The 27,930-nt window shown below is 45.0% G+C and overlaps 1 protein-coding gene and 1 long non-coding RNA gene across 3 annotated transcripts in view; one reads left to right on the forward strand and one right to left on the reverse strand.

The window, feature by feature from the left end:
• LOC129342438 (uncharacterized) overlaps positions 1–17,524 on the reverse strand; it is a 36,980-nt gene extending 19,456 nt beyond the window's left edge. The window contains exons 1-2 of the long non-coding RNA XR_008598217.1: positions 17,438–17,524; positions 205–291 (exon numbers count right to left, since the gene is read on the reverse strand). This is a non-coding gene — a long non-coding RNA (uncharacterized LOC129342438). The remainder of the gene's footprint in view (positions 1–204; positions 292–17,437) is intronic.
• Positions 1–27,930, forward strand: part of BIN3 (bridging integrator 3) — a 114,932-nt gene that overhangs the window by 62,807 nt on the left and 24,195 nt on the right. For both annotated transcript variants that reach the window (XM_054998206.1, XM_054998207.1), the window contains 2 exons: positions 6,499–6,635; positions 8,110–8,150. In XM_054998206.1, coding sequence (XP_054854181.1) covers positions 6,499–6,635; positions 8,110–8,150 — 178 coding nt within the window. The remainder of the gene's footprint in view (positions 1–6,498; positions 6,636–8,109; positions 8,151–27,930) is intronic.

The following is a 27,930-nucleotide window of genomic DNA, read 5'->3' on the forward strand; positions in this document are numbered from 1 at the left end:
TTAGGTGTAGGATCAAAATATGTAGCCTCTGTTCTTCTGAACCTTCCATCCTCCATCGTTTCTCCACCCACCCTCAGGTGCTGGATAAAGGTGACTCTTGTGCAGAAAAATTAGATTGTCTGAAGCCTGGAATTGGAAGCTTCCAAAGCCCCCCATTTCCTGGCAACCAAGTGGCAGCTTTCATATTTGGCTGAATGTCTTTACCTGTAGTCTCCTGTCCATTGTCTGAATGTGCATAGCAGAGCTTTGGACTCTTGAATCATGCAGCATTTCCTGGGGGCTTCTAGTGATCTGAAAGGCAGCATAAAATGTTAAAATAAATCATTTGACTAAAGAAAATTAATCTTGCAAGTAAACTGCAATGTGCGTGAATTGTGACAGTGCATGTCATTTTCTGGGCAACAAGTTCAGGTTTGCATGGCACAGAATCTGGACTTGTTCTCGTGTCTCTGCCCAGGGATGCTAAAATAGTTCAGCTTTACATGCAGATGCAGCTATGCACATATGGTTCTTGCCATTGTTGGTGGGTATCAGGATTATGCCTTCTGTGCCTGATAACTGTATATTGGATGGTTTGTTTAGGTAGATGTCTGTGCATGAGTACAGCTCAAAGCATGCAGTCCCAGTCTAGGCAGTCATAGCTGAAAAGGATTGGGCAGATCTCACACTACGTGTGTCCAACTCTACCTGTTCCCCTATTCACTTGTGATGCTCAGTCTGCAGAGGTCTGGTAGGGTAATTTGTATGCTTGGGGCAGACCAGGGTAATAACAATCCTTGTCATATATAGCCTGTACACACACAGAGCTTGTGACTGCATAGTGGCTATAATCGTGATGTTACTAGGAATTTGGTGTCTATACTCATGCAGAGCTTGTGTGAAGCACAAATGTTCCAGGTCTCAAAGAAACAATTCAGAAGGCCTTAAAAAGTCCTATAGCCAGGCCCTTGTTAAGATTCTTCTAGTAAAATTTTCCTTGTAGAAGATTCCTTTCCCCTCCCTTTCAGTGGGCGGTTTTATATGGAGCACTTGAAGCCCCAAAGGAGCTGTGGGAGGACTTTCTTTTTTTTCTCCTTTCAGCTTCATGGCATCATCACAAATTAGCTCCAGCCCTGTCCAGATATCAAGAGAGGATTTTGCATTTAGAGGCATGTCATCTTGAATTATGGAGCGAAGATAGGAGAGGGGGGCGGTTTTGCTTTTGTTTTGCCTATTCCTCCTCCTGGTGTGTGGAAACTGGGACAAACCCAAACTTTGACCACATTCCAGTCCTCTGGAGGGTCCTGGCCCAGCATAGCTAGAATGAGCTGGCTTACATTTTCATTTCCCTGATTCAGCAAGGCCTGGCAGAGTGTGCTCTGGGTTGGTTTGTTTCCTCTGTCTTTGTATGCCTTCCATTGCATCCCACTGATGGATAGTAGATTGTTGACTCTGCCTGTACTGGTAATGTTTGAGTTGATCAGCTGTAGGTCAAAATGTCCATCTTCTATTCCTAAGCAGCACTATTCCTCCATACTAAATGGGTCCCGGGTGCGCCAGTTGCAGCAACACAGGCAGCTGCTTCAGTAGCTTGTGCATGCGCAAGCAAGAAACTTGAGCAGCATTGCTGTGAGAGTGGAATGTGAATTGGCTCTTCACAGCCTTGATCCGGCATACCTACAGGACCGCCTCCCTCCTTATGTTCCCCCATGGCAGCTTTGCTCATCTGAACAGGGTCTCCCGCAGGTGCCAGCCTGCACATGGGCGAAATCAACAACAGCCCATACACGGGCTTTCTTTGTGGTGGCCCCTACCCTGCCTGAGGAGGTCAGGAGAGCCCCCACTCTCCTGGCTTTCCGCAAACAATGCAAAACTGAATTATTCAAAAGGGCTTTTTACTCAGGCTATATCGTAGGGAGGTGTTCTCAAAGAGATGCTTCACTAATGAGTTAGGGACCATAGACTTCACCACTGTGTTGCCTTACATATTATCTGTTGCTTTAAATATGTACTCCTGTGTACTACATGTGCTTCATGTTGTCTAATGTCAGTCCTAAAACTGATTATATTCTGTTTTAGCATTTCTTCAACTCTGTACTGGATTCTTGCTAATGCTATGTCTTTGTAGACTTGTATTTAATTACCCTATGGCATCATTTATGGAAATATTGTTGACACTGTATGGAAATGTCCTTGATACGAATTGTACCAATCTCACACTGTGGATTCCGCCTTGAGACTCAGCGAGAAAGGCAGACTATAAATAAATAAATAAATAATCTTTGTGCCAAGCCTCCACGTGGAGATTTTAGATATTTATTTATTCATTTTCTTATACCATTTCTCTTTGGTTAAGATGTCAAAGCGGTTCACAACAATTACAACAGTGAAAAACAATACAGAACAATACAAAAATATATTATTCAGTAATATCACAATAAAACAGCCTAATACAATAATTAAAAACCACTCTAGTCCCAACCGCAGCCTATAAAACCCTGAGAATAACATTAAAAAAATAGGTAGATAAAAATGCACAGCAATTTGCTCTGCCTCACAAAAGAATATTAGGTAGCGAAGGCACGCTGGAATAGTTTCCGAAACATCAACAGGTCCTGCTGAAATGATGTCCATTGTACTAATGTTTCTGCTCATGCTTTTAGTTTGTCTTGCTAAACAAAGCAGTGGCTCCTTCCTTTACCCCAGTAGACACTGCTGTAAAGAAAAAGGGAATATCCCATTCAGTGTTCTTTATGCAGCTGATGCCTCTGTGGACCTTTTCCGTAAGTCAGGGAGCCAGTTTTATCTTCCCTTAAATAACCGTGGTTGCATGAGATAAATTTTATTTGCTGAAAATTAGTTCCTCGGTGTTTTGTAGTGGGTTGCCCATGCAAGGCTGGCAAACAGCAAGAGACTTACCAGATGGAGGGTAGGCTTGCTGGCAATGTAATGACATCACTGTGGCAATATGTTGATATTACTCCCTGTGCACTCATTGTCTTGCCAGGGACTCCCTAGCATTTGGGGAAAACACTGTGGTTTAAGCATAAAGTTTTGCCTAAATGCTAGAGGGTCCCTGTTGATGCATTGATGTCACTTCCAGGTGCACAGGGAGTGATGTCAGTACATCAGTCTCTGCCCTCCTGTTTTCCCGCTTATTTTTCTCCCGCCAGCACTCAGAGGAGCCTGCTGGTGGTAAGGGATACTGCAACATCAGGTTTTATGAATATGTATATTCAGTAGGGAGATTATACTTTCTGGTATTTTTATGGACCTCTTTAGAGGGTCTAAAGGTTTTTCACAAAGTTTTCACTTGTGGATGTGGTTGATGCAGCATATGATACAGAAAGCAGCCATTTTAAATTTAAATACTTCCTAGAAATGTGGTAAGGTTAAAATGATATGAGCAGCACAATTTGTTCCTTTCTTGTGAACAGACTTTGTCTTATTTTGTATGTTCAGTCAGGAGTTGCCTTCTTTGTCTCAAGGAGGATTTGATAAAAATTTGATAACATGGCAATTACTGGCTTCCCTCATAGGGAATAGGGCTCCTTGGAGCATTGAGACATTAGTAGGTTTTTTTTTAAAGGTGTTTGGTATTTATCTATGTGATTTTTATTAAGGGGAACAAAACATTTCTTGTGAAAGTGGCTTAAATTAGCTGAAGGTGACAACAGTGGAGGGCACAACCACTGGAATTTGAATCCATTTTAAGGTAGACCACCTTGCTGCTTATTTGCCTAGGTTTGGTTCTCTAGGCAGCCCTCTGCCTTCTGGCAGTTGTTCCTTCAAGGATTTTTTTCAGTTTTTCCAGTGAAAATATTGAGACATTTTGGTGATTGCTGAAAAAAAAAACCACTGCTGTGAAGGTAGATAGCCATATTGGTCTACAGTAGAACAGCAGAATTTTAATCCAGTGGCACTTTAGAGACCAACAAGATTTTCAGGGTATAGGCTTTCAAGAGTCAGAGCTCTCTTCTTCAGATACAGGGAGGAGATCCCTGAACCTTTATATCCCAGTCAGGAGATGGGAGAGGTGAAGCAGAAAAGCTTCAGTTCTTGATTGTGTCTTCTGTGCAGTCCCACATGGAAACTGTGCATGTACCGGCCAGCCACTATAAAAGGTGGGGTAAGCAGCTCCCTCTCTTTTGCCGCTGCTGCTGAAGGACATGTCTTCTCTCTGCTCCACATCATCAAATGCCTTATTCAGGAAGTGTTCACATTGTGGAACAAAGATAGCCCAATTGGATGGGCATGACAAATGCCTTGTTTGTCTGGGCAAGCGCCATGATACCTTGCAGTGTGTGGTCTGTAAACAGTTTACACTCAAAACGTGCCATGAAAGGCCATTGTGACTTAAAGCAGTTCTTTGGGAGTCAGCTCTGAAGGGTTCTACTGACTCTGATCTTAATGCCGCAGATAACGGACCACAGCTTCCAGAATGGGCCTCCTCAGTTCATCTGGCATGTTCAGGGCCTATCACCGCCCAGAAAAACTAGTTGGTTCTAGCCACGCCTTTGTTGGTTCCACCTCAGTGCCAGTTAGAGCTGCCTACAAAAAAGGCTAAGCTGAAGTTGAAGCATGCTGATAAAACATCAGCTTCTAAGTCACAAAAGAGCTCTGAATATTTCAGTTGCATCGAGTATCCCCAGGGAACTGTCTCCAACGCCCAGATAATGTTCTGCTTCAGTTCCATCCCTCTCAGAGGGTGAGATTCCAGCAATCATAGAACAGTCTACATCCATTTCTCCATTGCTGCCGTCACCAATATGGCCTGGATAAAGACAGAGGGGTTCCTCAGTTCCATCTGAGAATGACATTTGCTTGGAACTGTCTCCTCACCATAGATGCTGTTGGTTCCTTTACTCTCCATATGGCTCCCTGTACCATTACTATGCATACGGGTTTGAAGCTTCGTTGTGCATTTACCCGCCCCCTCATTGCTTCTTCCAAGACAAAGACCCTTTTGTTTCAGTTCACTTGGAACCGAGAGGCAAAACTAAACCTTCATGGGTTCCAGCCATAATTCCAGAAGACAATGCTGTTCTAGAACCAACATTGAATCACACTACTCAATCGGATGATGACTCCGATGTTGGATCGGATTTTGCTTTAGAACCATCTCCACCAGAATTCCTTACTGAGGAGTCTATTGTGTCCCTGAGTGAGGTTCTCCATTTGTACACCAAGCAGTTAGTCCGAATGTCGAGATCTCTGGACATCAAGGTGACCTGCTCTGCTCCAACCTGTTCGAATCTGGTCTTCAAGGTCCTGCATTCAGAAGTGGCTGGACTGGTGGCCATTTCCGATAATGCAAAGCATGCTTGACATGACCAAAGATGTGTGATCCAGACCAGCCTCGACCCCAGCAATGACAGAAAAGCTGGACAATATGTATAAAATCAAACAAGAAGGATCAGGTTTCTTGTTCACCCATCCTCCTGCCACTTCTATTGTTAACGAAACCCTCCAAGGCAAGGGCCTCCAAAAAAGCACAAGAGACTTTTGCACACCCTTGGCATTAAATGGGCTTTGTGCTTCTACTTAGACAGGACAGTTCCTTTCTGAAATGACCCTAATCTCTTTGTCTTGTTTAAAGGGCCCCCAAAGGATCTGAAGGTCACTGCACAGACCATTTCAAATTGGATAGTTTGGCTCATTAAGGATTGTTATGATCAATCTAAACAGCCATGCCCATTGCACATAAGAGCGCACTCTACAAGGGCTGAATCCACCTCATCAGCCTTCAACTTGGGCATCCCGTTAGTGGAATTATGTAAGGCGGCCACCTGGTCTATGCCATCCACATTCATCAAGCATTATGCCATTGATGTAAACTCCAGAAAGGACGCAGCTGTGGGCAAGGCCATCCTCAAGAGACTTTGGTTCTCGAAAGCTTATGCTATAGTAAAGTTGGTTAGTCTTAAGGTGTTACTGGACTTGTGTGTAGCATATTGGCTAAGAGACGGAGCCAGTTCAAATCTTGCCTCTGCCATGAATTCACTAAATGACCTTAAGCATGCCACTTTTTTCTATCAGCCTTAGGGATCCCCTCTCCCCCCTACACTCAACCAATATGGAGGTAAGGTTTGCCTGCCATACAAAGCAGTTGTGACTGAGGTAATGCTTGTGAAGTACTTTGAATATCATAAAGAACCAAAACATGATCATTATTGTCATTAATTTTGCCAATAGGTACCTGAAGCCTGGCTGCACGCACATTACACCGGGTTGTTTTTAATGTCTATCTAGTCTCTCCACATGGTGTTACCCTGGTAAAGTTTTAGGAACAACGTGAAGACACAGGTGCTCTGTTCTCCAGTAACTGACCAGGAGCTCTCTGCATGATGCAGACAAAACCATGAACCAGTCAAGGGGAAAGTTGCATACATGTTAGACAAATGCCATCTTAAAAATGAATTGTTCAATAATAGTCCACAGTCAGTGTAAGTGTGGTATTAATTGTTTATAAGTGGGAAAATAGTACAACTCTCTTCCTGGGCTCTGTCTCAACTACAGCAATGTCAAAGTCAGCTGTGAAAATCTCCTCTGACTTACTGTCTAACCCACTCTGTGAGCAAGACCCTACATTTCTTGAGATGGTGACAGCTTTGGACACTGCAATGAAAAGAATGGATTCTTTCAACCAGGAGAAGGTAACATTTGTGTCTTTCCAGTTTTGTCTACTCTGTTTATGTACATTCCCTTTTGTTTATCTGTTCTGAAAGGGGCCTGAGATCTGTGTCACCAGAACTTACTTGTCACCAGAACTTACTATCATGCACCAGAGGGCATACAAGCATGCATGACTGTGATCATATTGCATACTAAAGAATCTGGTGTCCAGCCATGGGTGCATCCTTCAGGATTTTTACACTCTATGCACTTTTAAAAAAAAATTACCAAGATTAAAACTCTGAAGACAGTTCATGATTTGGTTGGGCCTTATTCCATCAAGCGGCTTGCTTTTCTTTGTGACCCACAGTGTTCATATCATGGCAGGATACAGCTTTTTCTGTCTGAGACATGTGGATTCCATTTATCTTTCCAAATTTTCTTCTTTAGAGAGAGGTTGTAGTTCCACTCTGGCCAAGCTGCTTAAAAGCTGCCAACCAATCCCTGACCATGAAATCACCAGTTCTGGGATGAGCCCCAGAGCCAAAACACACGTTAAGAAATACCGAGGTTCAGCACGTGTTCTCTTACCTCAAGGTTTGCCGGGATCTGTAGGCATCCTGGAAGCTTAAAGTTTAGCATTTACAGAGCAGCAAAAAGGGGAAGGGAAATACAGGCGCCTGTATTTTAAGCTTTAAGCTTCCAGGACGCCTTTAAGCTTCCAGGACGCCTACAGATCCTTTAAGCTTCCAGGACTTTAAGCTTCCAGGACACCTACAGATCTTTAAGCTTCCAGGACGCCTACTTTAAGCTTCCAGGACGCCTACAGATCCCAGCAAACCTTGAGGTAAGAGAACACGTGCTGAACCTAGAAATTTCTTAACGTGTGTTTTGGCTCCCAGATTGTAGAAATTGGTGTCTTGTCTGTTTACGCCAAAGCCACTCTGACCATGGGAGGGGGCACACTGAAAAAACAAGGGCATGTGCTATATAAAGCTTCTAGTTGACCAGCTATCAGATTCATTTAAATTCATGCAAGCTAGGTAAATTTATACACATTTGAATAATATGGTCCTGTAATAGACCTGAGAACTTCTAAGTACAGAGTATACGAACTTGTCAATACAGAGTCCCAGTCCTCCTGCCTTAGATAGACTGTGGGGTCCTGCCTGTGAATTAGTTAGCCGTGCAGTGATTCAACCTTTGTGATATCAAGCCATTATCTGAAGGGTCTGCATTACAACCTGCACCTCATAGGCTATCTTTGTCAGTTGGGGAGTGGATGGGCCAAAGTCAAGGGAAACATTTGATGCTTACCACATGGCAGAACTTGCTAAAGGTAATGGAGTGGAGAGGAGTTTTCTGCCCTGGGAATCCAACTTCTGCCCCTGAGCACTTAGCCATAATTATTATTTGTGTTGTGGTCCTGTTGTAATCCTCCTTCATTAATACAGTCATAATTCAAACAGCCTTCCTCCTCACATTTATTTTTAACATTTTTTCTTCTTCCAACAGGTGAACCAGATCCAAAAGACAGTCATTGAGCCCTTGAAAAAGTAAGTAGCAACATTTCTGTATAAGCATCAGCAGTGCTTTTGCAATCCTTAAGGGGGAAGATATAGGAGATAAAAAATATGTCTCCCCCCCCAGGCACTCCTGTGAAATCCATGGAGGTGTATGTAGTTTTCAGTAAATCGCAGCTTGTGTTTAGGTGCAAAAGCCCCTACATTTCTAACCCTCATTGTTACAGATAGAAGTTCAAAACTATGCAAGCAAAAACATTCAATAACATTAGCAGCAAATATAAAAATAGGTTGTGGAAGCAGGCAGTGGCAAAACACTTCCGTTCTCTTGCCTGGAAAACCCTGCGGGGTCACCATAAGTCAGTTGTGACTTGATGGCACTTTAAACAGGCAGAAGTAGTATATGGGCAAAATATGGGCAAAGATGCATAATTTATACCAGCTGTAGAATTTTGGCTTTTCTTAGCACACTGTCTGCAGCTCTGTAGCACATGCCCAGGACTGCATTGGAAGGCTGATGGATGGTGCAAGGGGGTAGAATGGTTTGCCTGATTACAACTCTTTGATTTTATTAATTTGGTCATCTTCAAGTTGTAGCATTTCCCTTCTCTCCAAGCAGATGAAATGTAAAAACCTTGCATTTATAACTACACCCCTCAACCCTGTAGACATACTTTTATCCTTGTAAATCTGTGAGCATCTTTCCTACGTCTTGTTAGTTGAAGCCGCAAGCATCAGACTCCAGATTTGCTTCTTTATTACAGGGAAATAGCATAGGAGAGAATAAAATGACTTTAATAAGACAGTGAGTGAAGCAAATTGCTCTAACAACTTTAGTTTACACCTGACATTTTAGTTGCATCTAATCCCAAGTAAGGAGGTAAAATAATAAAGGCGACACTGTTAGTATAGTTGCCCTATATTATATCACAATCAAACCTTTGGATCGTCTCCGTCCTTCTGTGCAGCCCCACATTGGGACTGCGCAGGCGCAGGCCAGCCGCGGAAAAGATTTTTCTAGCTTTTAGAGATGTGAAGGGGACGTTCGGATCCACCGCGCATGCGCGTCGGTGTTCCCGCCAATTTTGAATGCATATATATCCGAACGTCCCCGGCATTCCCTCAGTTCCTTTTTCGCCGCCATACGAAAAGGTTCTATTGTCTAGCGTTTATTCTCTCAGCGTCTCTTCGGAGTTTTTGGATCGTGATCTTCTAGTCGGTATTTTTTCCCCTTGTCGGTGGGAGATACCGTTCGTTATGTCCCAAACTTCTTTGTTTAAGAAGTGTCTTAAGTGCGGCACTAAAATGACGCACTCGGATGGCCATGAGCTCTGCCTCATCTGCTTGGGCGAAGGGCATGTTGTCGAGCGCTGCTCCATCTGTATGTCCTTCACTCCGAAGGCAAGGAGTGATCGGAAGGCCAGGCTCCGTGCCTTCTTGTGGGATGCTAACCTTCTCCCCCCCAAGCCATCGGGCTCTTCGGGAGATAGACCCCGCTCTGCCGCTCCGTCGCCGGCGCCGTCTCGTAAGTCGCCAGAGGAGCTCCCCACGGAACCGACGGGGCAACCCGTTCCGGAGGCCCGACCTGACTCCGGTTCCGGGGATCGTCCTTCCGACCGGAAGGCCAAGAAGCGTTCCGCATCCAAGCCGAAGTCCTCCTCCAAGCCTTCGGCCGCAGAGGCTGCTTCGGAACCCCAGCCCAAGAAGGCCAAGACGAAATCGAGGGCCAAGGGCCGTACTTTATCCCCGGCTCCGACTGTGCAACCTGGTACTCCATCTGGACCGGTCCTGATCCCTGACGATGTGGTGAGTCTCCACACCCCGTCTCCTCCTTGCACGCCTCCTCCGTCGGTTCCCGAGGAATTCGTGCCGTTCCCGTCTTTCACGGAACCGTTCCAGTCATTCGAACGTTCCCTGCCTTCCGCCCCGGCGCCTTCGGAGGCCTCCGTTCCATTGCCGTCTACCTCGTCGGTTCCGATGCCTCTTCGCTGGCCTGCCCCGGTGCCTGCTCCTCTGCCCCCTTGTCAGCCTGTCGCGGGGATTGGGAACATGACCTCCTGGCAGGATTTTGTGGCGTGGTTCCAGCAGTCGCTGCCCTTCCTGCAGCATCCTTCGATTCCGATGGTTTCCGTTCCGGCTCAGCCAGTCGGGCTCCCGGCATCCGCTCCTCCACCTCCTGGCTTGCCTCTGCGACCGTCGGTTCCTGCGGCTTGTCCGTCGGCCCCGACCGCTCACCGGTCTTTGGTTCCGACGCAAACCTCGCCGGAGTTTTCAGATTCCGAGGATGAGGAAGGTCTGGCGTCCCCGTCAGAGTGCTCTTCGGACGCGGCCTCTGATCCTTCCCCGGATGACACCGTGGGTGGGCCCCGTTCGTCGTCCCCGAATGACGACTACAGGCTGTTCTCCGAGCAAATGATGCGGATGGCCGCCGCGCTGGAGATAGACGTCTCCTCCACAACCTCCAAGCCCAAGAGTAAGCTGCTGGAGGCACTGTATTCCGGGTCCCCCGCGTCGTTGGCGTTTCCCCCTGTGGAGGATTTTGTTGACAGCGCTCTCGCGCTCTGGCAAACACCGGCGTCCGTGTCCGCGACGGCAAAGAAGGTAGAGAGGTACTACCGTTTAAAGCAGGATGATTGCCCGTACCTCTTCAGTCATCCGAAACCCTCGTCCATCGTGGCTGAGGAGGGTCAGGCTTGGTTCCGTTCCGGTTCCTCGTCGGCCCCGGCGGACCGAGAAGGCAGAAAGCTGGATGGCATGGGCAGGAAACTCTACTCGTCCGCGTCTTTGGGATTCCGTATTGCCAACTTCCAGGCCATAATGGGGTCCTACAATCTGTTCCTCTGGAAACGGCTGTCCTCTTACCTTTCCGATCTCCCCGAGGATCGCCGCCACTTGGTGACTGGCTCCTGGTGGGACCCTCGCCTGACTCTCTCCAGGCCCATATTGCCCTCACTTTGTCCGTGCTGGCTAGGTTGGGCTTGGTGGTTAATGGGGATAAGTCTATCCTGGCCCCGGGCATGGCCATTAGGTTTATTGGGGTCCATTTCGATTCCCTGCTGGGCAGAGCCTACCTGCCCCCAGACCGGTTGGCCAGGCTTTCCGCTTTAGCCCGGCATTTTATGCATTGCCGGTACCAGACGGCCCTTTTGATTCAGACACTGTTGGGCCTTATGGCCTCCTCCACAGGGGTGGTTTTCTTTGCGCGCCTGCGTATGAGGCCTCTGCAAAACTGGTTTGTCCGGAGGTACAACCCCCTCACCATGGGTCAGCACCAGAGGTTTTCCATCCCCAGGGTGGTGCTGCGCTCTCTGGCCTGGTGGACTGTCCCTGGAAACCTGTCTGAAGGTTGTCCTTTCGGCCCCTTCCTAGCTGAGGTCACAGTTTATACCGATGCCTCCAACTTGGGATGGGGAGGGCGCTGTGGACAGCTTTCGGCTCAGGGCATCTGGTCCCCATCTGAGGCATCCATGCATATCAACCTTCTTGAGCTTAGGGCGATCCGTTACTCCCTCGCTTCTTTTGCAGATGCCATTCGGAACAGGAGGGTTCAGGTCCTGTCGGACAATACCACGGCCTGCTACTACCTCAACAAGCAGGGAGGAATGGTCTCGCTCAAGCTCTGCAAGGAGGCAACGACTCTATGGAATTGGGCCATGGTCAACAACGTCCTTCCCAGAGCCATGCACATTGCCGGGGATCTCAACACCTCGGCGGATGCACTGAGCAGGGTGTTTCTGCCTCAGCACGAGTGGTCCCTAAACAGGGTTTACCTCGACCAGGTTTTCCGCACATGGGGCACGCCTTTGGTCGACCTCTTCGCCACTGCCCGCAACAAACAGGCCCCGCTGTTCTGCTCCCGGGCCGGCATTGGCCGCCACTCCCTAGGGGATGCCTTCCAAATACCTTGGTCCCCAGGGCTCTTTTATGCCTTCCCGCCCTTCCCGCTCCTGTACAAGGTTCTTTCCAGGATCAGGGCCTTCCGAACCCACTGTATTCTCGTTGCCCCTCGGTGGCCTCGCCAGGATTGGTTCCCCCTTTTACTTTCCCTGTCCCAGGGGCGATGCCTCCCCCTGCCTCACGCCCCGGACCTCTTAACCAGGGACGGGGTGTGGCATCATGATGTGGCTGTACTGAATCTGTCTGCCTGGCTTCTGGGCAACCAGGAGTGAGCCTCTCTTCTGGAGTGCTTGGGGTGATCTTGAATGCCCGGAAACCGTCCACCAGGTTGTCCTATCAGAGGAAGTGGTCACGTTTCTCCCGGTGGTTGGCCCTGAAGGGGGTTTCTCCCTTTAATTGCCCGCTTCCTGTCATCCTGGACTACCTCCTGGAACTCTGCTCCCAGGGCCTTGCGTTTTCCAGTGTTAAGGTCCACATGGCTGCAATCTCTGCCTTCCATGAGCAGATTGATGGGAAGACAGTTTTTACTCACTGGCTTTCCAAGCAGTTCCTGAAGGGCCTGTTCAAGACCTTCCCTCCTAGGGCCCATCCCATTCCACAATGGAGTCTCTCCCTGGTTCTCTCCCAACTGATGCTCCAGCCCTTTGAGCCTCTATCTTCTTGTCCCCTACCTTTGCTCACTCAGAAGGTGGCTTTCCTGGTGGCAATCACGTCCTCTAGGCGTGTTGGGGAGCTGTCTGCCCTGCAGTGTGACCCTCCCTTCCTGCAGTTTTTCCCTGGTACTGTCATGCTCCACACTAGCATGGAGTTTCTGCCCAAGGTAGTCTCAAGATTTCACCTACAGCAAAAGGTGTTCCTCCCTTCCTTTTTTCCAACACCCTCATCCCCAGGGGAACGAGCTCTACACACATTGGATGTAAAGCGTGCTTTATTGTTTTATTTGCACCGCACCAAATGTTTCAGGAAATCTCCTGCCCTGTTTGTGTGTTACTCTGGCCCTCGCAAGGGCTCACCTGCTTCTGCCCAGTCCATCTCTCGCTGGATTGTGTCTACGATTAAACTTTGCTACCGGCATGCTGGAGTCCAATGCCCTTTGTTGGTTACCGCTCATTCCACTCGAGCGCAAGCTGCTTCTGCTGCCTTCCTGCGAGGGGTGCCGCTCCAGGACGTCTGCCAAGCTGCGACATGGTCCTCTGCAGACACTTTCATCCGGCATTACTCTGTGGATGTGCATGCACGACGTGACTCGGCTGTTGGCACAGCTGTCCTGCAGTCCTTGTTCAAGTAGACACTCACACCCGCCCCCATTGGTGAGATGCTAGTTACTCTCCCAATGTGGGGCTGCACAGAAGGACGAAGACGATAAACAGGGTTTCTCACCTGTAACTGTTGATCGTCGAGTCTCTTCTGTGCAGACACACATTCCCTCCTGCCTGCCCCGCTGTGAGTGTTTGGTTGAACTGAGGGAATGCCGGGGACGTTCGGATATATATGCATTCAAAATTGGCGGGAACACCGACGCGCATGCGCGGTGGATCCGAACGTCCCCTTCACATCTCTAAAAGCTAGAAAAATCTTTTCCGCGGCTGGCCTGCGCCTGCGCAGTCCCAATGTGTGTCTGCACAGAAGAGACTCGATGATCAACAGTTACAGGTGAGAAACCCTGTTTTTTTCATGTGGCTCCGTCTATGCAGAATTCTAGCTTTGATGCAGCAATTGGATCCTTTGCAGTCTCTGCTTGCTTTCTCGCCCTTTTTTAAAAAACAACCCAAGTTTCTCACCCTCATGGATATGCCAGAATGTTTGGAAAACGGCAAAACACGGCAAAACCTTCTGAAGAAGGTTTCCATTTTCACATATTGTAACTTTTGTCTTCAGCCCTCTTTGTCTTTCCTCTTGACCCCATGTCTCCGCCTTTAAAAATATTTGAATTATGTGAATTTGTACATTGGATTAATACTGGAAAATGTGATCTGGCCCACGGAAAATGCAGTTTGTAATGAATAGTTTGAATATAGAATTTGGATCTTTACCATTGGCTCGAGGGGCACAGGATTTCCAGGGCTGGTAATCTAAAATTAGGAGGAACATATGGGAAGAGAGTCCAGGCAAGGAAGGCTGGGAACTAAAGGCCAGAGAAATGGATCTGGATGAGGGTGTCTTGGCTTGCGGCAGCTAGCTGCAAAAAGGATGTGCAGGATTGGGGATGACTTGGGAGGCATCATAAGTTTTGGGAGGCTTCTAAGTTTTAGTTAATCGGGAAGCTGGTCTGGGAGCCAGTTGGGGACCGCAGTGTCCCTGGAAGGGAAGATGCTGCAGCTCCCTGGATCATCTTCATTGATGTGGACGAAGCCTTGTTTCTAGACCAAAAGAATCCAGATGCTGCTCCCACCTCATATTGTTTAATCTAATTCTTTGTACAGAAAGATCAAAACATCTATTGTGTTTACCTCATTGATGCCCCACCTTTCTCCTCACTGGGAACCTAAAGCAGCTTACATTGTACCTCCACAACAACCCTGTGTGGTAGGTTAGGCTGAGTGTGTGTGACTGGCCAAAGCTTGCCAATTCATTGGACAGAGGTTTTCCTCATACATTCTTCATGTGACGGTAATAAAATCCACAACAACATTCCCAGTGACATGTCAACCTAATACCACTGTAAGCTAATAGGCCAGTTGTAAGAGACAAACCGGGCAAGATGTTGGGGATCTGTGATCAAATCTGTACAACGTTTAATACAGTTCTTTTAAAAACAATTGCAGGAGAAGGGGGAATTGGGATTGTAGTGCTGGGAAGGAAGAGTTTCATTTTTTTCTCCCATGCTATTTTTCTAGTGTAAACACACACACACACACTCCATATGAGCGTTAGCAAATGTATGATCATAAAACAACATCCAGCTATCAGCGAAGGAAATTTGGGTGGTGCTTATAGTAATGCCTGTATTTGCCTAGAAATTGAGGAGAGAATGGCCTGGCAGAAGAGAAGGAGTTGCAGGGAATAAAAAAAGAGCAGCGTAGGCTTAAGTGTGTCTACACGCACACGCACAAAAGCATCCATGTTCTCCCTTGCAAATCCTTGCTCATCATGAGTATTAACTTGGCAACATGAATTTGGGAATACATGTTTGCTGAGAAGAGCGTCACTCTTAATACATCGCCGTAATGTTACTCAGCCATTCCAGGATATTTTGCTGCCATCTCCCATGCCGCAATTGACCAGTTCTCAAGACACTGCCAGCATCTCTGGATGCTGTGGATCCAGGCAGCAGCAGCACAGTCTGTGAAACCCCAAGTGGCTGCTGGGGTTGCTAGATTGTTGAACGGGCCCTGACTCTACAAAGATAGAGTGCTGCTGTTCTCACTTTATTCCCATGGATAATTGAGGCTGAGAATCCAGAAACTACTCTGTGAATTCTTGGCTGAACTGAGAGTTAAATACAAACACAAGTTGGTTTAAGACCAGCTCTTTATAGATTGTGGACCACAGTGGGTCTCTTCATTGAAACTTGGGTCTTGACTGCTTGTCCCTGGAGTTCAAGCCAGATTGCTGGCAGTGTCCTCCTGCCTGAGTGCTGCTCTTGCTCTTCTATCTTCACCTCCCTCCAGATTTTCTTAGTTTTTAATGCCTTCATTTAAGCAACTTTGAATGCTGCTGCAATCCAAATGTGAATGTTTCTCCTGTTTCACACTTGAGTCGGCTGTACTTCGGGGGTGAACCTGGATGATTCTTTGTTGCTTGCTACATCTGTATATGTGAGGGGATAATGGCTGCTTCCACACACGTTGGATAATCCACTTTCAATACGCTTTAGTGAACATTTATAACTGATTTTCCATGTGTGGAACAAAAAATCCACTTCTAAAGGATAACTAAAGTGTATTGAAAGTACATTATTCAACATGTGTGGAAATGGCCAATATGTATGTGGGGGGTGGGAATAGTATATAAGCTTGTGATTCTAGAACATTTTCTTAAAAGAGCTGTGGGATCCATCTGAGCATTAACGAAGAAGCACCAAAGACACATGGGCTTTAATACCCTTCCCCTCATCCAGATTTAGGAGTACTCCAGTAATGTAGAAGATTAATAAAAACTGCCCCGGGGGTTTCTTTGCTTGTTTCCTGTTAGGTATTGCTTTTCCCAGTAGAGATCATCCTCCCTAGCCTCTCCCAGACTCGCCTTGACCTAGAAATGGGCTTTGATTCTAACAGCTGTAGTTCATTACTCCTTCAGTGGTGGTCCGTAGAATTTATTAGCTAAAGACTCAGCTAAATTCTATCCAGGCAATTATCATTAGTATATTTTAATCAGAATCACGTTCAAGATTTAAAAAAATCCCTATTCTCTAGTGCAGTAGTACAAAGCTCCAGGAGGTTTTTGGCCAGTCTATTTAGAGTAATCACTTCCCTTCAAAAAGCAGCAGCTGACTCAAGGGGGGTGGGCAGCACCAGCATCCACATCTCCCTAAGCTAGGATCAGTAGTCATTACTTTTTCTTCTCTTTTCTTTCTCTTCTCCAACTGAAACAGTCCCCTAGTGGGGTATTGCTCAGGGTTAATTTCAGTGCATTAAGTTTTAAGTGAGAATGTTTCCTTCTTCAATAGAAAAAGGGTTGGGCAGAGGACAGCTGAGTGCAGTTGGAAAATTAACCCCAGATCCAGTTCAGTGAGGGGAAAAAATCAGCTGCGTGCAAGCTCCGTCTTGCTTGTCCTGGGGGTGGGATCGGTGCTTAGCCTTGCATTAACTGCACCCATCGTGGATGACATGCTCTGTGTTTTTTTAAAGGGGGCAGCAGCACTTCAGGTATGCATTGGGGCAGTTAGTTAAAGAAGCAAAGAGATTTGAATGTGGCAGTCCATTCCTATAACACCTTTCCTATAAGAAGCAGTGATTTTTTTTTAGCATTGGTCCCAGTTTCACTGCTTTAGGATGTAATATTGCATCATCAATGCTCATGACTCTTTGCAGAAGTACAAAACAGCACATCCCTTCCCCGAGGAGCTTACAAACTAAAATTTGACCCAAGGAGACAAAGAGGAGATGGGCGCTGGGAGGAACAGGGGAGAATATACATTCTTTCCGCTTGAACATGCTTAAGCGAAAGAGGGAAAGCAGTATGTACCAAAGCCTTCACTGAAAATTAACTATTTGTTAGATATCATAGGGGAGTCTTCAGACTTCCTCAACACACAGAGATACTTCTCCAACTCTCAGTTATTCAGGTCAGTCTGTTCCCAGAGAGTTCTGTGCCATGAGTATCAAGTCTCTTTTGAGACATGAACGGCAGCAACTTGTATACATAGCTAGCTCTTGGTTCCTGAGAAAGGACTAAAACAAATGTTACAAAACAGTGTAAAACCAACTAATTCAAGCCTTGGCCCTAAGCTGTCAAACCAGTCAGTGCTAATTGTGACTTACATGGCTCTCTACCTTCCTTCTCCAGGTGTTGGGGGCACAGTGTCCAAGTGCACTGAAGGAAGCTGCTTCTCCTCTTCACAGGCTCTGAGGCACTGGATAAAATTAGCGTATCCTAGAGAACTCTTTTACTCACCAGGGCTTGTAGTATGTTGATTCTCTTGGCACCCAGACAGAGGGGAAGGGGCCAAAATAGCTGACCACTTGACACAGTTGGCAGTTCCCACTTGCAGATTTAGAGCTGTGCTGATTTGAATTGACAGAATTTTTATTCTAGGCCAATGGCTGGATTGACAGCCCTGGTCTGAGGTGACTCTGGGAACTGGCAAAGTGTAGATGCTAAAGAGTTGAATTTGGCCTAGGGAGGCCTGTGCTTTGTATCCTTCTCTTGGACCTTGCAGTGACCTTGGGACAGTCAGGCTTTGTCAGCCTAATTTACCTCACAGAATAGTGAGAGATCATATGCTCCTTGAAGGAAGGATAGGATATCTACTCATGTGTAATTTGGGGGGGCAAAATTTCCACTACAGCTGAAAACCAGTGGTGGGTGTTGAAAAGAGTTGGTGTGATGCAGTGATTAGCGTCAGACTAGAATCTGAGAGACTGAGGTTCAGACCTCCACTCTGTCATGAAGCCTGGCTGACTGACCTTGAACTAGTCATTCTTTTCTGCCTGGCAAGATTTTGAGTCTAGTAGCATCTTAAAGACAAGCCAGATTTTCAAGGTATCTGAAGAGGAGAACTTTGACTCTTGAAAGTTCGTGCCCTGAAAATCTTTTGGTCTCTAAAGGTGCCACTGGACTCCAAATTCTACTGTTCTACTGCAGCCCAACATGGCTGCCTACCTGAAACTTTTCTCAGTCTAACCTACCTTACAGAGTGATGGTTTTCAGGGTAAAATGGAGGAACACAGAACAATTTATGCTTCTTGGAAGAAGGGCTGGATAAAAATGTGTAGGATAAATAAGATCCTTGGTAACTATTCCCCATTATGGAGGCTTACTATTTGTGCAACTGGTTACGTCAGACTGGCTTTCTCACCCCAGCTAGCTGCAACAGTTGACAATACTAGTTGTGCTTCCTGGCCTTTACTAAAGGCTGCCACTTGTGCTTACATATACACATAGCAAGTGTGTTATATGAACTCCTTTTTCCTCTGTAACCCCCATAAATCTCATCAGTTAATTGCACAGTCTCAGCCTGGCAGTGAAAGCAGATAACCCAAGTCTTAAAGGTTCCCCACAGGGCATCAGGGACCGGAAACAGCAAAAGCCACTTTTGTGTCCTTATAGGCCTCTAATGAGGATTTCATGAACAAAGCTAGCCATATGGTCGAGCCTTCCTCCCCACCTTGTTTGTGCTCCCCTGATCTAGGGGTTCTTAAACTTAATCCCTGGTTCCCGTTGGTTTGAACTGTCATCTTATTTTTTCCCAGTTGCTTTTTGCTGTATTCAGAAAGGATGGTTTTAATTTCCCCTTCCTGGTGGGTGGACAGGCCTGCGACGGACGGACGTGTGGGCACAGATTGTGGAATGGCAGGCATTCCTGAACGGAACCCAAGTGCTTTGGCCTAGCTGCCACCATCCTGTCTCTCTCACCCTTCCCTTCCTCTTGATTTTTTTCTTCGTACCCCTCTGTCTTTTCATGCTTCATTACTATTTTCTCCTCCCTCAGCATCCCTCCTTTCCCCCTCTTTTCCCAAATTCTGTTTTTCTCCTAATTTCTCCCTTTTCCTGAATCAATCACGTGGCACATTTTTCTCAAACTTTTTCATACACACTTGCAGCATACCCAATGTCATCCAGGTTTTTTAAAGAAAAAATGTGCTGCGCCAGATTCCAGTCTTTTTGTGTGTGTTTTAAGTGGGTGTCACTGCTCTGAAAGACTTAAGAATTTCTGTGACTTGACTCTGGATGTATACCATCATAATGGGAAACTACAGCTGGCAGTACATTGTCCCCAGCCTTTCAAAGCTTCATGAAAGCACAGGCCATGTTTCCTATACACGATGCATAGTCTGACAGCTTTCTATGTCTAACCTGTTGAAGAGAGCATCAAAGAATCATTGACAAACTTGTTTCTTGAGAGGGGGGTTTATTATCAAGGCACGGTTTTGATTAGAATGGGCAGGTCACATGGAGCACACTGAGATAATGATGGTATATAACATTTACACAGCCCTTTGCATTTTGAAAGCATCAAAGGGGATGGTTAAGCAATTTGGTTTGCATGCGTGTGCCTGAACTGTTCTCATGCTCATTTTAATGAAGAGGGGGATGCGTTACCAAATGTCATTTAGTAATCCTGGCTAGCAGCCATCCCTATTGTAGCAGTGGTTCCAAACATTTTATTTGTTGTCTAGTCTATTGTGATGCTCAGGGCAGATCACAGAGCACCTTTCTCTGGAAGGAACAATTGGGAATATCCAAGACAGCTGGTTAAAACCTGGGCAGAGCATTTGCTCCTCCATTTATCCTCAAGTAGGCCTCCTGCCTACTTTTGATGTGTGTTAGGGTTTTCTGCCTTTTGTCACCCATGCCACAGTAAGACTCATTGACTCCTTTGTGTTGGAAATATAGGCCTTTCTCTGTCTATAGGACAACAAAAGAGCTTCCCATCAAGAAACAGAGAACTTTGTTATCTCCACTCTTACTTCGTTATCTCCACTAAATCATCTCTACTAAATTTGTTGTTGTGGTGGCGTCTTAAAGACTAACAGCAGCCACTCCAACATGATCTTCTGTGATTCGTTACTCACTTCCTGAGATACGTGTGACTCGCAAAACTTCATGCTGAAATAAATGCTGTTAGTCTTTGAAGTGCCACCGGATTTCTGTTTTATGTTCTTACAGTAAACTAGCAGGACTACCCCTCTGGTTTTATTTGTTAGCCCAACTTGAAAGTATGCAAGGTGAGGTGGTTATCAGAGCACTGTGGCTCACATTCGGATCCTATGTAGGTGCTTCTGAAGGATTGATTGTGGTCAGTTGGGTGGGTGTGGGGAATTTCTTGGGGTTTGTTGATATAAATATAGAAATTACTTAAAATAAATGGCATAAAAATAAAATAGTTTGTGGTGGCAGAGCAGATGGGGTTTCTGGGCAGACATCTGACTCGACACCTACAAATTCAGTCTCAGCAAAAAAGGGGGTGTGACCTTGATCGTGAATATGAATTCTCAGATATTTGAGTGCAGCCCCTGGAGTAATTCTGGTTGCTTCCTCTTGGAATGTGTGTCTCACTGTTGGAGAGAGAACTGTGATGGCTGTTAGAAGTTTGTTATTATGACGACACCACATCTTTATTTGGTTTTATAAAATAGATGCATATAGGATCATCAAAACTAGAAAATATTAACTATAACTAGGTCGTATAATATGATAGTATACCCTATCTGCTAGCAGCAACAGTACTACTTCCCACCACACTTGGCCTGCCACTAGGGTTACCAACTGCTTGGAGGAAAAAAAAAAACATCTTGTCCCTTTAATTGAGGCTTAATGTTACTTACCGGATGATATTATGCCATGAAAAGCTTGAGCTACCCATTGGCATGTGCTAAGCATCTCTTAAAGGCACAGGACATTTTTCTCCAGGCTTGTGAGCAACCCTCTTCCAGAAGCATTGTGCATTTGTTTTCCAGTGTCTTGGTACCAATGGTTGTTCTTGAGGTTGTTTTAATGCTAATTGCTATTGTTGTTTTCGTGTATTTGTGTTTTAGCATTCTGTAAGCTGCGTCAGTGTGTGTCATACCAAAAGATGGTGAATAGGTGTTTTAAGTAAACAAAGATACAAACTAAGAGAACATTCCCAAGCACATCTACTCAGAATTCTACTCAAGTCTATTCAATGGGGCTTCCTCCCACAAAAGTGTTCTCTGATTGGCGCTGTAAGACTTAAGCAAGAAGTGGCTGAATACCTCTTTAGAGATTTTCAGGTTTACGATGTCATGCTGTTTGAAACAGTTGCTTCCTGGGATGGATTTGCACACTCATAGTGCCACATATTTACTTACATGCAGATCCTTTTGTGTCTTTTTTTCAGAAATGTGCGTGTACATGTGTGGGTTTCACATATTATTGGACAATCCATGCTTTTCAATGGCTTGTTTGGTTGTTAGGATGGCTGCAAACTTAATCAGTAATTAAATCACTATGGTGTAATGATTAGATTAGGACTGGGGAAGTAATGACTCAGTGCTTCCACAGGGGGACTACCTTTACCTAAGAGCCCCGTGGCGCAGAGTGGTAAGCTGCAGTACTGCAGCCCAAGCTCTGCTCATGACCTGAGTTCGATCCTGGCGGAAGCCGGGTTCAAGTAGCCAGCTCAAGGTTGACTCAGCCTTCCATCCTTCTAAGGTCAGTAAAATGAGTACCCAGTTTTGTGGGGGTAAAGTGTAGGTGACTGGGGAAGCCAATGGCAAACCACCCTGTAACAAAGTCTGCCAAGAAAACGTTGTGATGCGATGTCCCCCCATGGGTCAGTAATGATTCAGTGCTTGTACAGGGGACTACCTTTATCACTATGGTGTAATGATTAGACTAGGACCGGGGAAGGCCTAGAATCATATCCCTACCCCTACCTTCATACTCATGAAGCTCTCTGTGTGACAGTATGCCTAGCCTAGCCTACTTCAAAAGGTTGTTGTAAGGCTTAAATGGAGAGAACCATGTACACTGCAGTAAGTTCTCTGTATGAAGGGCAGGATAAAATACAATAGAGGATAAAGCTACAATCGATTAATTGACTGAAACTTAGTTGATTATTTGGATTAAAGTTTAATTTTCATTGACAAAACTTGAGAGTTAAGAGGCAACTGTTCATTTCGTTATTGCTATTTTGGCTTTGCAGTAGGGAACAGAAAAAAAATGACTTTCCTTTTGACAGTGAATGGTAGAGTATTTTTATTATATTGTAAGCTTTCCCACACTACCTTCATTAACTAAAAAAAAAAAGCTCACATTTGACATTTTTGTATACGCTATGTACTTTAAATATAACTTTTTCCACCAATGAACAGATGGGAAAAAATAGACAATTGATTAATGTTATAATAGTTTGACCACTATAGTTGTTAGAAACTATCAAGACATGCCCTTCTGTGTTTTGCCACTCTTATAAGTGTATTAAATGAACAAGCAAACCCACACTTCCTCGGCTTATGTGTGACTATTCTCCTAGGCCCAGAGGGTCCACCGTACCTGTTTCTCTCCTACCAGCTCTTGCGGCATAGCATAGCAGTGGTGAGCCCTTGTCCGTATACAGGCAGCATCTCCGCCTCCCCTTCCTGTTAGTACAGAAACTCCTGGCAGCAGAACCGTGGTAGTGATGGGCCTGTTGCAGTCACCGTGTCACAGCTGGAGAAAGACAGGGAGAGTTTCCATTTTCAAGTAAGAGTTGTCAGGCAGCTTGACTAGTTAATGAATCCAACAGTGATGGGAACCCTGATGGTACTTTTATCTTTCTGGGGCACCATCTCTCAGTCCTCATCCCTTAATGATGGGAAGCTGAAGGGAGGCGACAGACTCGAAAAGAAGTGGCAATATTATTTATAATTCAGAGCATCATCTAAATCTGGTGTTTCTCTCCCTCACTTAAGGTTAGAATGTCACCCTAAGTGGAGTTTCAGTAGTACATTGCTTCCCAGTTCCAATAGTGTGGAAATGGTAATTTTGTATTTTCTTAGAGTTATCCCTCGGTAGCTAGCTACCTGTACCTGTTGCCTTTTAAACCTCTAGTACTCCATTCTTCCCCTTTTTCAAACAGCATCTTCAAAAGAGGTGACAGGAAGTGATTCTAGTTTTCTCTGAGCCCAGGGTACACAGGTGGGTCAAATTTTGGGCAGTTTACTGTCTAAATCCTCCCTGAGGCTTTGTATCACACCCATCAGTGTCGAGATGCTGCACAAACTGTTTGGCTGTGAAATCAGTTATCTGCCAGTGTCAGGCAGCCACAGTCCAGGTGGTGGCTGTCATGTCATGTCACAACACTTTCTAACCCCACACTTGAGATTTCAACTTCTCTGCTTGTGCAAGAAGCCATATCAGTATTTGGTCCAAAGCCCATTTTTTCCCCTGCCTGCCTTGGCCTTGCATCTGTTTTTGGCCCTCCTGTGGTTTTCCTGTGTTATTTGTTTGCTTCGTTTATTGTCCACCTTTCTCGTTGATGCTCAAGGTGGATTACAGAGTTATTAAAAAAAACCCAGTGCAATAAATACCAGTACAATATATACAATGAGCAATTGTATATACAATGGGTGATTGGATGACAGAAGGAAAGAATAATAAATAGAAAGCAGTGTAATATGTTCAGTGAATGATGCAGTATAAAGGTGGAGGAAAAACCAAACTGCCTAAAACACTGGTAAATAAAATGAAAAGCTTTATAGGTTCTAATTAAGTGTTTTAATGCAATAAACACTTTCAGATCTGGTTATTTTAACAATGTTATTTATTATTCATGTTTTGTGTTCTCTTTGATTGATTGTAATGGCCTTTAACCATATACAGTAAATGCTGTCATCAGTTACCTTTAGAGAAAGTACCGTTCCTACAGAATTCTGTTTTTCTGCATCAGTATTTCCTTTATAAAAATTTCTCTCGAACAAGTGTTGTTTTGACTGTGTGTCCCACCATGGAGTCTTCTGTTCTTGCCTTGCAGCCTCTTTGCCCCTTCTGTGGAATTTCAAGTGGATTGTAGGTCTAGAAGGGTCTTCAGAAACTTTGTTATAAGAGGAGGGGGACATAAACAGAAGGGAGTGAGGAGAAAAGGTTGTAGCAGAAAGCAAGCAAGAGGAAGAAGTGAGTGTATATTAAATTAAAAGTGGATCATATGTTGCAAGCTACGAGGCCCTGGGTTTGAGCAAACTAAAGACTGCTGAATATACCTTTTGGATTTCTGCAATAGATCTGTGTGCAGAATTTAGCTTCTTTGGTGCAGAAATTATAAAGTTTTTGTGACACAGCACATGTGCACACACGGCTGGATGGCACTCACCTTTCAACACATTTGCTGTTGAAGGATTGGGGTCTGTGTCTAGTTTGGTTGTAGAGAGTTTAATCCTCCTGTTGGTCTTGAGAGTCGGAGACTCCCGTGGCATGTTGGGTGAGGACAGGCTCAGAGTTTGGCTATTATTACCCCTCCCAAAATAATGATGGTATGATCCATGCATTAGAAATCCACATGAGACAGCAGTTGCTGTGTCTGCAAGGGAACTGCCTCCTCAGTCCCGGTGCTCCTGCTATTTTTAAAGCAATCTGTTGTTCTGCGCCCCTCCATTAGTGCCTGGGAAAAACATCACTTTGTTAAATCAAGGCTACCAGAATGCTGCAAGCAGGAAAAACAAACAGACAAGTTAATTAGTTTTTAGGAACAGCTTTAGCTGAAAAGTAGAGGAATCTGTATTTAAGCTAATGGCCTTACTTTTGTGGCCTTTATGTAAGCTCTGGCCATTTCTCATTTCAGCAGTTATGATGATCTGTACAGCACCATTAATGTACATGGTACTTTTACAGAGGAACATAAGCAAAATAATATTTTAAAAAACCTGAAAGAGCAGCCCGAAAAACAGCCTCTTCCCCATGGAGTTAATAGACTATGTTTTAGTGGAGGGGAGGGCAACAGATTCTAAACATTGGCAAATGCCATTACACACATGTAGGCTTCATTTCATTTAGGGGTGAAGGCTAAAGAGTTGAGCTAAAGTCTTTACATATTTGAATGGATTTCTTTTCCTTTAGAAATAAGTATGCAGTGTAGGTTTCTACAGATTAATTGATGCTCCCTTGCCTGAAGTCACAGAACGATAAGGCTGTGTGGAGTGGTGGATCATAAGGGATAAAGCATGTGCCTCTTCAAGTATTTAAGAAAAAAAAATGTGGCTACTTTTCTTCAAAAAAGCGATACTTCATACTTTCATATTTCATTCCAGGGGCTCCTAAATGCTACCAAGCAAGATAAGTAAAGTATAAGGTACAAGCAGTTTAAGGAACATTAATTACTTGGGTTTTTCACATGTGTATTTTCACATGTGTACTTGGGTTTTCATGCACACATTCCTCCCATTATGTCATATTTGTGGCTTGGGCAATTTTTAGACTGTGCCCCTATCTACCCACTGCAAATACCCCAAACCCAGTATGAGGTTAGTTCAGGAGTGTGAGTAGAAAAGTAGTTTATTTTGTTCCATTCTGAGCCTTGCTTTGTTCCTGCTATGAGACAGATTTTGTATCCTGAGTTCTGGGAAAGTTAAATCTGTTTTATTTTCACATCTTCTAGCTTTCAATAGGATGAAAGTGCCGTAAAAATGCATGTAATATTAGTTCTGGTCCATCATTATTAGTACTATGTACATTCTTGCAGAGACTCATGGTACCGTATGGGTTTATGCTTTAGGTTTACTTGTTTTAAAAGTTAGGGGATTTGGGGAGAAGGGCTTGTATTGTGATCACTGTGCTCAGCAACACTTGGAGCATTCCTCCAGCCTGAAGAGCCTTCCTCTCACATAAGTGGTGCTTCCACCAATGGAAGGTCAATGTAAATAGGTGGAAGATTCCATAAGCCGGAGGAAGGCTTCAGCTGTTGCTGAGCGGAGTGGTAGTTTATAAGCCAATATGATTTTTATTATTGTTGTTTTTGTGCTATCAGTTGTGCTATCAGTTGCTGTTTACTGCTACTACTACAGTTTTATCCCACCCTCAAATCGAAGCGGCTCTGCACAGTTTTCAAGAGCCTAAACCCCTGGCATGTGTGTGGGTTCCTTAAAAATGAGTAGAGTAGGGGGAAGAGGTGCCTCCCATGCCACAATCCCAATCAGCACCAGGCCATAAACACAGGGAATTCCATCCCTTAAATGGAAGAGGTGTCCTCATAGTAGACACAGGGACTCTGTCATTTCTAGTTGAGCCCTAAGATTGCCAAGATACCCAGGTTCTGGGATGAGAACGTGGAGGCTGCAGGAGGAAGAGAGGGTCGGAGAGGACAGGCCCTTTACTTCTATCCCTCTCACAAGGCCTGTACCTGAGGGAAGCTCACAGCTTACCCATCCTCCATTACTTGTGGCAGGACTGTTTTGAGGTGCAAACCATCTGCCAGCCCCAAGCCATACTGGTGAATCACCTTGCCCGCTTTTGTGGAACATGGGACAGTTACCAGACTGGGGAATGGTGCTTGCAAGAGCCACAGGTGTCAAGTCAAAGAGCCATATGTGGCTTCTGAGCTCCTGAGTATCATTGGTTTAAGGGCTACCTAATGAATGTGGAAAGACAATTAAGTGACTTATGTGGTTAAGACCCATTGATGACATTTTGTATAAGGCAAGCTTGTAAATAGCCCCTTGTCCTCGTCACCTATAGCAAGTAAGATTCACCTCTCAGGAGCTGGATGGAGAAACGTATGTCATTTTGAAGAGAAGTGACACTTTCTTTCACTAAGTATTCCTAATTTTATCTGGGTTGTACTTGTTGTAAGTCTTGCCACACAAACTCTGTGAATGCCCATCATCTCCCACTTCTGTAAATCTCAACTTCTCTTCTCCAGTCTCAGGCAGGAAATTCTCCCACCCAGTCTTACCCAAGCAAAATTATGCAACTAGGACACTAAATGTATATTTTAAAAGTAGGCAAAACGTTACTAATTGTGCAATTTGCATAACTTGAGAGTTCTAGTAGTATAATGGCTGTTAACCTAGTTCATGTCTCATCCTTGCTGCAAATTCGCTTTAAACAAGTTAGTAGCCTCTCAGCCTTTTGCCTGTAATATGGGGATAAATAACTGTGGTCTACCTGGCAGGGCTTCTGTTAGCATTACTAGGATATTGTAAAGACATACTTGGAAAGCTCTGAAGTTCTTTATAAATGCACTTGTTTTTTATTTATCCCAACAGCTGAATTTTGTTATTCTAGAACAGTAGAAAAATTGTATTCCCCTCCCCTGGTGAAGAAATCAGGGATGCCACTGGTTCAAAGTCCTCATTTCAACCCATCTGCAGAAATGCAGCAAATATTCACATAATTAATGTCTGTACTGTGTTAACAGTGCCTCTGGCGCTGACAAATTGTTGCACCTCATCTCGTGGAGATAAGCCACAAAGATCTTCCGTACGAGTTGAACGTAAAATAAATGTGTAAGCAGCAGTTAACACCTTGAGGCAAATAGTGGTGCCAGCTTTGTTTTTATCCTTTGATACCACAGCAGGATCAGGGAGGGGGGTACAGAACTGCTACACTGGAGGGGAAAGTACTCCATCAGCAGAGGTATCATTTAGTTCAGTACCAAGGAATTTATTAGAAATACTATAATGAGCTGGAGGAACTATGGCTAATTGGCTTATGCTAAATTCACCTAATTAACGTAATTTGCACATACAATTTTCAATGCATATTTGTAGTTGGACATGCTGTGTGCACATTTCCTCCCTCTCCCCACCCCCCCTCCTGTATTATTACTTTAAAATCTATTATCCACAAATGTGGAAAATCTTGCTTCTGAGGATCTTGA

This window comes from Eublepharis macularius, chromosome 14, assembly GCF_028583425.1.
Source record: "Eublepharis macularius isolate TG4126 chromosome 14, MPM_Emac_v1.0, whole genome shotgun sequence".
NCBI classification, from domain to species: domain Eukaryota; kingdom Metazoa; phylum Chordata; class Lepidosauria; order Squamata; family Eublepharidae; genus Eublepharis; species Eublepharis macularius.